The following is a 13,570-nucleotide window of genomic DNA, read 5'->3' as shown; positions in this document are numbered from 1 at the left end:
AGTGGCTTAACAGACTGTGCAGTATCTCCCCTTCCATCACTAAACTACATTCCCTGTGACAAAAAAACCCTTTCCAATTAAAATGGCCGTCCTCACACAGCATGTTATATGAGGAGTGTGCTGGCCGCAGAGAGGGTGCAATAAAAAGCATACTCATGTGTGGACACAGAGAGGAGGGTGTGTGGAGGAGAGGGCAGAGAGAGGAGGAGAGGGCAGAGAGAGGAGGGTGTGGAGGAGAAGGCAGAGAGAGGAGGGTGTGGAGGAGAAGGCAGAGAGAGGAGTGTTTGTGGAGGAGATGGCAGAGAGAGGAGGGTGTGTGGAGGTGAGGGAAGAGAGAGGAGGAGAGGGCAGAGAGAGGAGGGTGTGGAGGAGAGGGCAGAGAGAGGAGGAGAGGGCAGAGGGAGGAGGGTGTGGAGGAGAGTGCAGAGAGAGGAGGGTGTATGGAGGAGAGGGATGTATGGATATAGTGTAAGGATATAATGTATGGATATATAATACGCAAATAATGTATGGATCAGATTATGGCTGTAATGTATGGATATAATGTAAGTATATAATGCATGGATATAATGTATGGATGTAAAGTATGGATTTAATGTATAGCTTTAATACAGGGCTATAATGTATGGATACAATCTTTGGCTATAATGTAGGGCTATAATGTATGGATCCAATGTATGTATATAATGTAAGGATATAATGTATGGTTATAATGCATGGTTACAATGACTGGATATAATGTATGCCAATAATGTATGGATCAGTTTATGGCTTTAACATATTGATTTAATGTATGGCTATACTGTATGTCTATAATGTATGGCTTTAATGTAGGGCTATAATGTATGGATACAATCTTTGGCTATAATGTATGGATCCAATGTAAGGATATAATGGATGCAATGCATGGATATAATATATGGCTGTAATGCAGGGATAAAATATATGGATACAATGTATGGATATAATGTAAGGATATAATGTATGGCAATAATGCATGGCTGTTATAATGTATGGGTACAATGTATGGATACAATGTATGCCTATTATGTATGAATACATTGTATGGCTATGCTGTATTGGTATATTGCATGGTTAGAATGTATGTCTGCAATGTATGGTAAAATGTATGGCTATAATGTATGGGTATAACGTATGGCTATAATATAGGGCTATAATGTATGGCTATAATGTATGGCTGTATAGATAATACATCAGGTAGTCTAGACCTTGAGTAGCCTACTACTGAATAATAATAATCTACTAAGGCCCTCAAATTGAAATCTGGACCTGGAAGCCATCCACTGGGCACACTCTGGTTGAATCAATGCTGTTTCCACGTCATTTCAATGAAATTATGTTGAATCAATCTGGAAGAGACGTTGAAATTACATCTGTGCCCAGTGGGCAATTCCCCTGCCTCCCCCCTCCCATTTTTCAGAAAACCAGCAGGCTTTGGACCTCGTAGGGTAAGAGTTGAATTCCCCTGCACTAAGGAATAGAGAGAGCCTTCCAGGACAACTCAGACATTGTATACATCTATCTAGTCCACAAGATGACACTGTTTCACAACCATTTCCAACCGCCAACACACAGTAACATCCTACTGTCACTTCTACACCTGAGATCACTAGGCACAAAGGAAGAAGATAACCTCTACCTATGTATCATACCATTACATATTATCATCATACCATTATCATACCGTCTGTATCTCCTTTGTCTCACTCTGTGCTACAAATATTTACATGGTGCTACAGTAGATATACCCTACAGACCAACATGTTGTTATAGTAGATATATCCTACAGACCAACAAGTTGTTATAGTAGATATATCCTACAGACCAACAAGTTGTTATAGTAGATATATCCTACAGACCAACATGTTGCTATAGTAGATATATCCTACAGATCAACAAGTTGTTATAGTAGATATATCCTACAGACCAACAAGTTGTTATAGTAGATATATCCTACAGATCAACAAGATGTTATAGTAGATATATCCTACAGATCAACAAGTTTTTATAGTAGATATATCCCACAGACCAACATGTTGTTATAGTAGATATATCCTACAGACCAACATGTTGTTATAGTAGTTATATCCTATAGATCAACATGTTGTTATAGTAGATATATCCTACAGACCAACATGTTGTTATAGTAGATATATCCTACCTACACTACCTTAGTACACTACTGTACCCCAGTACACTACCTTTGACCACTCTCAGAGTATGTAGGGGGAATTTGGGAGGCCCTGACAGTGTTCTCACCTTGTACTCCTGGACCACCCCATTCTGCTCCTCCTCTGGAGGCGGTTGCCAGGAGACCACAATGGCGGTCCCATTGTCCCCGCTCTCTGAGACGGTAACCCCACGAGGGGCTGCACTGGGAGCTGGGGACAGACAGATGGACACAATAACACGTTAATGTAATACACCATCAACAGTAACACACACTGTCTGCTCTCTCCTCACTTCTACTGCTGTCATAAATGGATCCTATCCAGAAGAGAACAGAAATAACAGAGTCACGGACTGTCTCTATTCACTAGGTGTCTGTACTAAAATGACTGTTTTTCTTTGTTCAGAGAAAGTATTTGAGGAAATAAAAGAACATCACAGTTTTCTCAAACAAGGAGAACGATGATTACAATGTTTACGCTTGGAGGGGTGTGTGTTGATTCTACACTGATGAGCATAACTAAAGTGATTTAATCATGACAACACACAGCATAACACTCTTAATCTCGTTCTGATTCACTGTAATGAAATCACGCATTTCTGGGAGTGAGGGCATCGTGTTTGAACTCTGAAAACAATTAGCAACAGAATTAGCCACAAAAGCAACAGGGAGAAATGAAAACACACACCCACACACACATTTTGGCAAACTATCTTTATTTCAGTCAGCTCCTCTCTCATTCATTCCACATGACTATCATGATGCTTCACTCTGGGATGCAACCAAACCCCGGAAGATTTCCACAATCAAACAATCACAACCTATCAACAAAGATATTTGTTAGATATTACTTGGTAGATGTTACTGCACTGCCGGAGCTAGAAGCACAAACATTTTCGCTACACTCGCAATAACTGCGTGTCTGCTAATCACGTGTATGTGACCAATACAATTTGATTTGATTTGATTAGCACAGCACTGATTTGAAAGTAGCATTTGGGTTCACCCACCTCTGGGTATCACAGGACGTTTTCAAACAGTACAACATCTGGCCATAACACGCAGAAAACACCACAGGACATAATATGATCCTTTAATCGCAACGTCTGCTGGGAACAGCTGTTGTTCTCACACACATGCAGAGTCGCAAAGGTCACAGACAAACTCGGGACACAGGACAGGTTGTTTGGTTTGGGAGTGTTTGTTGTTAAGTTACAAGTGGTTGCCTGTTTGCCACTGGTTCTGTATAGGTCCAGTGAGAGAGTGGTTCTGTATAAGTCCAGTGAGGGAGTGGTTCTGTATAGGTCCAGTGAGAGAGTGGTCCTGTATAGGTCCAGTGAGAGACTGTTCCTGTATAGGTCCAGTGAGAGAGTGGTCCTGTATAGGTCCAGTGAGAGACTGTTCCTGTATAGGTCCAGTGAGAGAGTGGTTCTGTATAGGTCCAGTGAGAGAGTGGTTCTGTATAGGTCCAGTGAGAGAGTGGTCCTGTATAGGTCCAGTGAGAGAGTGGTCCAGTATAGGTCCAGTGAGAGACTGTTACTGTATAGGTCCAGTGAGAGAGTGGTTCTGTATAGGTCCAGTGAGAGAGTGGTCCTGTATAGGTCCAGTGAGAGAGTGGTCCTGTATAGGTCCAGTGAGAGACTGTTCCTGTATAGGTCCAGTGAGAGAGTGGTTCTGTATAGGTCCAGTGAGAGAGTGGTCCTGTATAGGTCCAGTGAGAGAGTGGTCCTGTATAGGTCCAGTGAGAGAGTGGTCCTGTATAGGTCCAGTGAGAGAGTGGTTCTGTATAGGTCCAGTGAGAGAGTGGTCCTGTATAGGTCCAGTGAGAGAGTGGTCCTGTATAGGTCCAGTGACTGAGTGGTCCTGTATAGGTCCAGTGAGAGAGTGGTCCTGTATAGGTCCAGTGAGAGACTGTTCCTGTATAGGTCCAGTGAGAGAGTGGTTCTGTATAGGTCCAGTGAGAGAGTGGTCCTGTATAGGTCCAGTGAGAGAGTGGTTCTGTATAGGTCCAGTGGGAGAGTGGTCCTGTATAGGTCCAGTGAGAGAGTGGTCCTGTATAGGTCCAGTGACTGAGTGGTCCTGTATAGGTCCAGTGAGAGAGTGGTCCTGTATAGGTCCAGTGACAGAGTGGTCCTGTATAGGTCCAGTGAGAGAGTGGTCCTGTATAGGTCCAGTGAGAGAGTGGTCCTGTATAGGTCCTGTGAGAGAGTGGTCCTGTATAGGTCCAGTGACAGAGTGGTCCTGTATAGGTCCAGTGACAGAGTGGTCCTGTATAGGTCCAGTGAGAGAGTGGTCCTGTATAGGTCCAGTGAGAGAGTGGTCCTGTATAGGTCCAGTGACAGAGTGGTCCTGTATAGGTCCAGTGAGAGAGTGGTCCTGTATAGGTCCAGTGAGAGAGTGGTTCTGTATAGGTCCTGTGAGAGAGTGGTCTGGTGGTGAACTGCTAGGAAACCCAGGTGCTAATGAGTCCTACCACTAATCACATGGACTGGCAATTCTTCACAAGCTGCTCTCCAAAGACAAACACATACACACACAAACACACACACGGACAGACATGTCCACCCACCTTCCTCCAGAGTCTTGGCTATCTTGACCTCACTGTCTGTTCCCTGGAACTCGTTGAAGAAGGGGCGAACTTTGAACTCGTAGGTGACTCCCTTCCTGAGCTGGGGTACCACAGTACTGTCCTCCCCTGGGGTTCTCACCTCAAACACAGTCCAGTCACTCCTCTGATGCCCCTCTGGAGAGGTTCGGTACATCACCTTATAACCCTGGATGTACTGAGACTGCTGCTCCACCTAGTGGCCAGGGGAGAAGACAACACACACACACATATACACACACACACAGACACACTGGTCAGCTTGACTCTATTTAGGTGCTCTGAGTTACTCTACAGTGGAAAGTCTCTCTTCATCATTCTGGAACTCATTATCAATAGACAGTTCATTTGTTGCTTTAGGCCAGTTTAACTAACGTGGCTGTCCCTGGCTGGCTGGCTGGCTGGCTGGCTGGCTGGCTGGCTGGCTAGTGGGGACCGGAGTGCTAACTCATCAAATGGCCCATCCACCCATCTATCCCTCCATCCCTCCGTCTGTGTGTGGCCAGTGGAGCGGATCCATTTGGAGCTTCAGCGATATGTGGAACCCGCAATGCACCATGAGATCATAGCCCAGAGGTTCCTGAGAGTCTGGTCCTGGTTAGAGGGGGCTAGAAAAGGGCGCCCAGAACAGCCCGGCCATTTTCTTCCTGACTTACTGAGAACTGTAGTCTAGAATCAGGGTGACAGTGCCGCCTCTCATACTAACTGACATACACACATCAGGGGACAGGACAGGCTGAAGGTACAGAGAGAGACTTGATGACAAACATCATATTGTATATTGGTAAAGGTGAATATTGATTTAGAAATGTTCTGGACAGTCAGTCACAGTCAGTCACAGTCACAGGCAGTTAGTCATTTAAAGTCAGTTACAGTCAGTTATAGTCAGTCACAGTCAGTCATAGTCAGTCACAGTCAGTTACAGTCAGTCACAGTTACAGTCAGTCACAGTCAGTCACAGTCAGTCACAGTCACAGTCAGTTAGCCATTTAAAGTCAGTCACAGTCAGTCACAGTCAGTCACAGTCAGTTATAGCCAGGTATAGTCAGTCACAGTCAGTCACAGTCACAGGCAGTTAGTCATTTAAAGTCAGTTACAGTCAGTTATAGTCAGTCACAGTCAGTCAAAGTCAGTCACAGTCAGTTACAGTCAGTCACAGTCAGTCACAGTCAGTCGCAGTCACAGTCAGTTAGCAATTTAAAGTCAGTCACAGTCAGTCACAGTCAGTTATAGCCAGTTATAGTCAGTCACAGTCAGTTATAGTCAGTCACAGTCAGTCAAAGTCAGTCACAGTCATTCATAGTCATTAATAGTCAGTTATAGTTGGTCACAGTCAGTTAAAGTCAGTTATAGCCAGTTATAGTCAGTCACAGTCAGTCAGAGTCAGTCATAGTCAGTCACAGTCAGTTATAGTCAGTCACAGTCAGTCACAGTCAGTCATAGTCAGTTACAGTCAGTCATAGTCAGTCACAGTCAGTCACAGTCAGTCACAGGCAGTTATAGTCAGTCACAGTCAGTCATAGTCAGTTACAGTCAGTTAAAGTCAGTTATAGTCAGTTATAGTCAGTCACAGTCAGTCACAGTCAGTTAAAGTCAGTCATAGTCAGTCACAGTCAGTCATAGTCAGTCACAGTCAGTCATAGTCAGTCACAGTCACTTATAGTCAGTCACAGTCAGTCATAGTCAGTCACAGTCAGTTAAAGTCATTTATAGTCAGTTATAGTCAGTCACAGTCAGTCAAAGTCAGGCACAGTCAGTCACAGTCAGTCACAGTCAGTCACAGTCAGTCACAGTCAGTCACAGTCAGTTATAGTCAGTTATAGTCAGTTATAGTCAGTCACAGTCAGTCACAGTCAGTCATAGTCAGTCATAGTCAGTCACAGTCAGTCATAGTCCGTCATAGTCAGCTACAGTCAGTCATAGTCAGTCATAGTCAGTCACAGTCAGTTATAGTCAGTTACAGTCAGTCACAGTCAGTCACAGTCAGTTACAGTCAGTTATAGTCATTCACAGTCAGTTATAGTCAGTCACAGTCAGTTGTAGTCAGTCACAGTCAGTTGTAGTCAGTCAGTCAGTCACAGTCAGTTATAGCCAGTTATAGTCATTCACAGTCAGTTATAGTCAGTCACAGTCAGTCACAGTCACAGTCAGTTAGCCATTTAAAGTCAGTCACAGTCAGTCACAGTCAGTCACAGTCAGTCACAGTCAGTTATAGCCAGTTATAGTCAGTCACAGTCAGTCACAGTCACAGGCAGTTAGTCATTTAAAGTCAGTTACAGTCAGTTATAGTCAGTCACAGTCAGTCAAAGTCAGTCACAGTCAGTTACAGTCAGTCACAGTCAGTCACAGTCAGTCACAGTCACAGTCAGTTGCCATTTAAAGTCAGTCACAGTCAGTCAGAGTCAGTCATAGTCAGTCACAGTCAGTCATAGTCAGTTACAGTCAGTCATAGTCAGTCACAGTCAGTCACAGTCAGTCACAGGCAGTTATAGTCAGTCACAGTCAGTCATAGTCAGTTACAGTCAGTTAAAGTCAGTTATAGTCAGTTATAGTCAGTCACAGTCAGTCACAGTCAGTTAAAGTCAGTCACAGTCAGTCACAGTCAGTCACAGTCAGTCACAGTCAGTTACAGTCAGTTACAGTTAGTCATAGTCAGTCACAGTCAGTCACAGTCAGTTAAAGTCAGTTATAGTCAGTCACAGTCACTTATAGTCAGTCACAGTCAGTCATAGTCAGTCACAGTCAGTTACAGTCAGTCACAGTCAGTCACAGTCAGTCATAGTCAGTTACAGTCAGTTAAAGTCATTTATAGTCAGTAATAGTCAGTCACAGTCAGTCAAAGTCAGTCACAGTCAGTCACAGTCAGTCACAGTCAGTCACAGTCAGTCATAGTCAGTTGTAGTCAGTCACAGTCAGTTATAGTCTGTTATAGTCAGTTATAGTCAGTCACAGTCAGTCACAGTCAGTCACAGTCAGTCACAGTCAGTCATAGTCAGTCACAGTCAGTCATAGTCCGTCATAGTCAGCTACAGTCAGTCATAGTCAGTCATAGTCAGTCACAGTCAGTTATAGTCCGTCATAGTCAGTCACAGTCAGTTGTAGTCAGTCACAGTCAGTTGTAGTCAGTCAGTCAGTCACAGTCAGTTATAGCCAGTTATAGTCATTCACAGTCAGTTATAGTCATTCACAGTCAGTTATAGTCAGTCACAGTCAGTTATAGTCAGTCACAGTCAGTTATAGTCAGTCACAGTCAGTTAAAGTCAGTCACAGTCAGTTATAGTCATTCACAGTCAGTTATAGTCAGTCACAGTCAGTTATAGTCAGTCACAGTCAGTTATAGTCAGTCACAGTCAGTTAAAGTCAGTCACAGTCAGTTAAAGTCAGTTATAGTCAGTCACAGTCACTTATAGTCAGTCACAGTCAGTCATAGTCAGTCACAGTCAGTCACAGTCAGTCACAGTCAGTCATAGTCAGTTACAGTCAGTTAAAGTCATTTATAGTCAGTTATAGTCAGTCACAGTCAGTCAAAGTCAGTCACAGTCAGTCACAGTCAGTCACAGTCAGTCACAGTCAGTCACAGTCAGTTGTAGTCAGTCACAGTCAGTTATAGTCAGTTATAGTCAGTCACAGTCAGTCAACAGTCAGTCACAGTCAGTCACAGTCAGTCATAGTCAGTCACAGTCAGTCATAGTCCGTCATAGTCAGCTACAGTCAGTCATAGTCAGTCATAGTCAGTCACAGTCAGTTATAGTCCGTCATAGTCAGTTACAGTCAGTCACAGTCAGTCACAGTCAGTTACAGTCAGTTATAGTCATTCACAGTCAGTTATAGTCAGTCACAGCCAGTTATAGTCAGTCACAGTCAGTTATAGTCAGTCACAGTCAGTTAAAGTCAGTCACAGTCAGTTAAAGTCAGTTATAGCCAGTTACAGTCAGTTACAGTCAGTTAAAGTCAGTTAAAGTCCGTTATAGTCAGTTACAGTCAGTTAAAGTCAGTTATAGTCAGTTATAGTCAGTCACAGTCAGTCACAGTCAGTTAAAGTCAGTCACAGTCAGTTAAAGTCCGTTATAGTCAGTTACAGTCAGTTAAAGTCAGTTATAGTCAGTTATAGTCAGTCACAGTCAGTCACAGTCAGTTAAAGTCAGTCACAGTCAGTCACAGTCAGTCACAGTCAGTCATAGTCAGTTACAGTCAGTTAAAGTCATTTATAGTCAGTTATAGTCAGTCACAGTCAGTCAAAGTCAGTCACAGTCAGTCACAGTCAGTCACAGTCAGTCACAGTCAGTCACAGTCAGTCACAGTCAGTCATAGTCAGTTGTAGTCAGTCACAGTCAGTTATAGTCAGTTATAGTCAGTCACAGTCAGTCAACAGTCAGTCACAGTCAGTCACAGTCAGTCATAGTCAGTCACAGTCAGTCATAGTCCGTCATAGTCAGCTACAGTCAGTCATAGTCAGTCATAGTCAGTCACAGTCAGTTATAGTCCGTCATAGTCAGTTACAGTCAGTCACAGTCAGTCACAGTCAGTTACAGTCAGTTATAGTCATTCACAGTCAGTTATAGTCAGTCACAGTCAGTTATAGTCAGTCACAGTCAGTTATAGTCAGTCACAGTCAGTTAAAGTCAGTCACAGTCAGTTAAAGTCAGTTATAGCCAGTTACAGTCAGTTACAGTCAGTTAAAGTCAGTTAAAGTCCGTTATAGTCAGTCACAGTCAGTTACAGTCAGTCACAGTCAGTTAAAGTCAGTTATAGCCAGTTACAGTCAGTTAAAGTCAGTTATAGCCAGTTACAGTCAGTTAAAGTCAGTTATTGCTGATGACGTGTTAGCGAACTTGACATCATCAATTAATTTGCTTCTATTGAATGTATGAATTTTACAAAACAACCTATCGGTGTGAACTAGAGGATACTGTACTGTAGTGTAGTGTACTGTACTATACTGTAGTGTACTGTAATGTACTGTAATGTACTCTAGTGTACTGTACTATACTGTAGTGTGCTGTACTGTAGTGTACTGTAATGTACTGTACTATACTGTAATGTACTGCACTGTAGTGTACCATACTGTACTGTAGTGTACTGTACTGTAATGTACTCTAGTGTACTATTACTGCATTGTCGGAACTAGAAGCACAAGCATTTCGCTACACTCGCATTAACATCTGCTAACCATGTGTATGTGACAAATAAAATTTGATTTGATTTGATTTAGTGTACTGTACTGTACTGTAGTGTACTGTAGTGTACTGCCCTATACTGTAGTGTACTGTAATGTACTGTACTGTAATGTACTCTAGTGTACTGTACTATACTGTAGTGTACTGTACTGTAATGTACTCTAGTGTACTGTACTATACTGTAGTGTACTGTACTGGACTGTAATGTAATGTACTGTAGTGTACTGTACTATACTTTAGTGTAGTGTACTGTAGTGTACTGTACTGTAATGTACTGTAGTGTACTGTACTCTACTGTTGTGTACTGTAATGTACTGTACTGTACTCTAGTGTACTCTACTATACTGTTGTGTACTATACTGTACTGTACCATAGTTTACTGTACTATAGTGTACTGTACTCTAGTGCACTGTAATTTAGTGTAGTGTACTGTACTCTAGCGTATTTTACTGTACTGTACTCCAGTGCACTGTACTGTACTGTAGTGTACTCTAGTGCACTGTAGTGTACTCTAGTGTAGTGTAGTGTATTATCATCCCTGTGTAAGGCAGGCAGAACTGGCTTATAAAGTTTTAGATATTTCTTTTTTATCCCTCCTATAAAATGTGCTGTCAGCTCAGGTGGTCTTCATTAGGCTCAGAAATGTGCAAGCTTTAAGCAGAAACACATAGGAACAACATACAAGCCAGAAACTGCCATGAGGTTGGATTTAACCCCCCAAAAAAGATCAAACCACGGCCATGTAAAGAGTGCATGTAAATACAATGTAAAGTTGTTAGTGACTAATGGTGGAAAATCTAGTTGGTAACTGGCACCAGGCTGTAAGACAGGGTAACTGGGCATCAGGCCGTCAGACAGGGTAACTGGGCATCAGGCCGTCAGACAGAGTAACTGGGCATCAGGCCGTCAGACAGAGTAACTGGGTACCAGGCCGTCAGACAGGGTAACTGGGCATCAGGCCGTCAGACAGGGTAACTGGGCATCAGGCCGTCAGACAGGGTAACTGGGCATCAGGCCGTCAGACAGGGTAACTGGGCATCAGGCCGTCAGACAGAGTAACTGGGCACCAGGCCGTCAGACAGGGTAACTGGGTACCAGGCCGTCAGACAGGGTAACTGGGCATCAGGCCGTCAGACAGGGTAACTGGGCATCAGGCCGTCAGACAGAGTAACTGGGCATCAGGCCGTCAGACAGGGTAACTGGGCATCAGGCCGTCAGACAGGGTAACTGGGCATCAGGCCGTCAGACAGGGTAACTGGGCATCAGGCCGTCAGACAGAGTAACTGGGCATTAGGCCGTCAGACAGGGTAACTGGGCATCAGGCCGTCAGACAGGGTAACTGGGCATCAGGCCGTCAGACAGGGTAACTGTGCATCAGGCCGTCAGACAGAGTAACTGGGTACCAGGCCATCAGACAGAGTAACTGGGCATCAGACATGGTAACTGGGAGACGGCTGTCAGACATGGAGACGGGCTGTCAGACATGGTAACTGGGAGACGGCTGTCAGACATGGTAACTAGGAGACGGCTGTCAGACATGGTAACTGGGAGACGGCTGTCAGACATGGTAACTAGGAGACGGCTGTCGAACATGGTAACTGGGAGACGGCTGTCAGACATGGTAACTGGGAGACGGCTGTCAGACATGGTAACTGGGAGACGGGCTGTCAGACATGGAGACGGGCAGTCAGACATGGTAACTGGGAGACGGCTGTCAGACATGGTAACTGGGAGACGGCTGTCAGACATGGTAACTGGGAGACGGGCTGTCAGACATGGTAACTGGGAGACGGCTGTCAGACATGGTAACTGGGAGACGGCTGAAAGACATGGTAACTGGGAGACGGGCTGTCAGACATGGAGACGGGCTGTCAGACATGGTAACTGGGAGACGGCTGTCAGACATGGTAACTGGGAGACGGCTGTCAGACATGGTAACTGGGAGACGGGCTGTCAGACATGGTAACTGGGAGACGGCTGTCAGACATGGTAACTGGGAGACGGCTGTCAGACATGGTAACTGGGAGACGGCTGTCAGACATGGTAACTGGGAGACGGGCTGTCAGACATGGTAACTGGGAGACGGGCTGTCAGACATGGTAACTGGGAGACGGCTGTCAGACATGTTAACTGGGAGATGGCTGTCAGACATGGTAACTGGGAGACGGCTGTCAGACATGGAGACGAGCTGTCAGACATGGTAACTGGGAGACGGCTGTCAGACATGGAGACGAGCTGTCAGACATGGTAACTGGGAGACGGGCTGTCAGACATGGTAACTGGGAGACGGGCTGTCAGACATGGAGACGGGCTGTCAGACATGGTAACTGGGAGACGGCTGTCAGATATGGTAACTGGGAGACGGCTGTCAGACATGGTAACTGGGAGACAGGCTGTCAGACATGGTAACTGGGAGACGGGCTGTCAGACATGGAGACGGGCTGTCAGACATGGTAACTGGGAGACGGCTGTCAGACATGGTAACTGGGAGACGGCTGTCAGACATGGTAACTGGGAGACGGGCAGTCAGACATGGTAACTGGGAGACGGGCTGTCAGACATGGAGACGGGCTGTCAGACATGGTAACTGGGAGATGGCTATCAGACATGGTAACTGGGAGACGGCTGTCAGACATGGTAACTGGGAGACGGCCTGTCAGACATGGAGACGGGCTGTCAGACATGGTAACTGGGAGACGGCTGTCAGACATGGTAACTGGGAGACGGCTTTCAGACATGGTAACTGGGAGACGGCTGTCAGACATGGTAACTGGGAGACGGCTGTCAGACATGGTAACTGGGAGACGGGCTGTCAGACATGGTAACTGTGAGACGGGCTGTCAGACATGGAGATGGGCTGTCAGACATGGTAACTGGGAGAAGGGCTGTCAGACATGGTAACTGGGAGACGGCCTGTCAGACATGGAGACGGGCTGTCAGACATGGTAACTGGGAGATGGCTATCAGACATGGTAACTGGGAGACGGCTGTCAGACATGGTAACTGGGAGACGGCCTGTCAGACATGGAGACGGGCTGTCAGACATGGTAACTGGGAGACGGCTGTCAGACATGGTAACTGGGAGACGGCTTTCAGACATGGTAACTGGGAGACGGCTGTCAGACATGGTAACTGGGAGACGGCTGTCAGACATGGTAACTGGGAGACGGGCTGTCAGACATGGTAACTGTGAGACGGGCTGTCAGACATGGAGATGGGCTGTCAGACATGGTAACTGGGAGAAGGGCTGTCAGACATGGTAACTGGGAGAAGGGCTGTCAGACATGGTAACTGGGAGACGGGCTGTCAGACATGGTAACTGTGAGACGGGCTGTCAGACATGGAGATGGGCTGTCAGACATGGTAACTGGGAGAAGGGCTGCCAGACATGGTAACTGGGAGACGGCTGTCAGACATGGTAACTGGGAGACGGCTGTGAGACATGGTAACTTTGAGACGCCCGTTTATAGAATACACTATGTCTGATGCAACTAGTGAGGTGTACAGTTATACTGTTCTTCTCTTCAGCCCAACAGAATATAGAATAGATAGAGATGGAGCCAGTGTTTAATAAGATATCCACTATCTTACAGCAGA

At 45.3% G+C, this 13,570-nt stretch overlaps 1 protein-coding gene across 1 annotated transcript in view; it reads right to left on the bottom strand.

The window, feature by feature from the left end:
• Positions 1–13,570, bottom strand: part of LOC139382474 (roundabout homolog 1-like) — a 111,268-nt gene that overhangs the window by 56,608 nt on the left and 41,090 nt on the right. Inside the window, exons 12-13 of the mRNA XM_071126550.1 lie at positions 4,761–4,992; positions 2,281–2,402 (exon numbers count right to left, since the gene is read on the bottom strand). Coding sequence (XP_070982651.1) covers positions 2,281–2,402; positions 4,761–4,992 — 354 coding nt within the window. The remainder of the gene's footprint in view (positions 1–2,280; positions 2,403–4,760; positions 4,993–13,570) is intronic.

The sequence above is a fragment of the Oncorhynchus clarkii genome, chromosome 24 (genome assembly GCF_045791955.1).
Source record: "Oncorhynchus clarkii lewisi isolate Uvic-CL-2024 chromosome 24, UVic_Ocla_1.0, whole genome shotgun sequence".
NCBI lineage: Eukaryota > Metazoa > Chordata > Actinopteri > Salmoniformes > Salmonidae > Oncorhynchus > Oncorhynchus clarkii.
The sequence above is the reverse complement of the archived record's forward strand: the minus strand, read 5'-3'. Positions and strand labels throughout refer to the sequence as shown.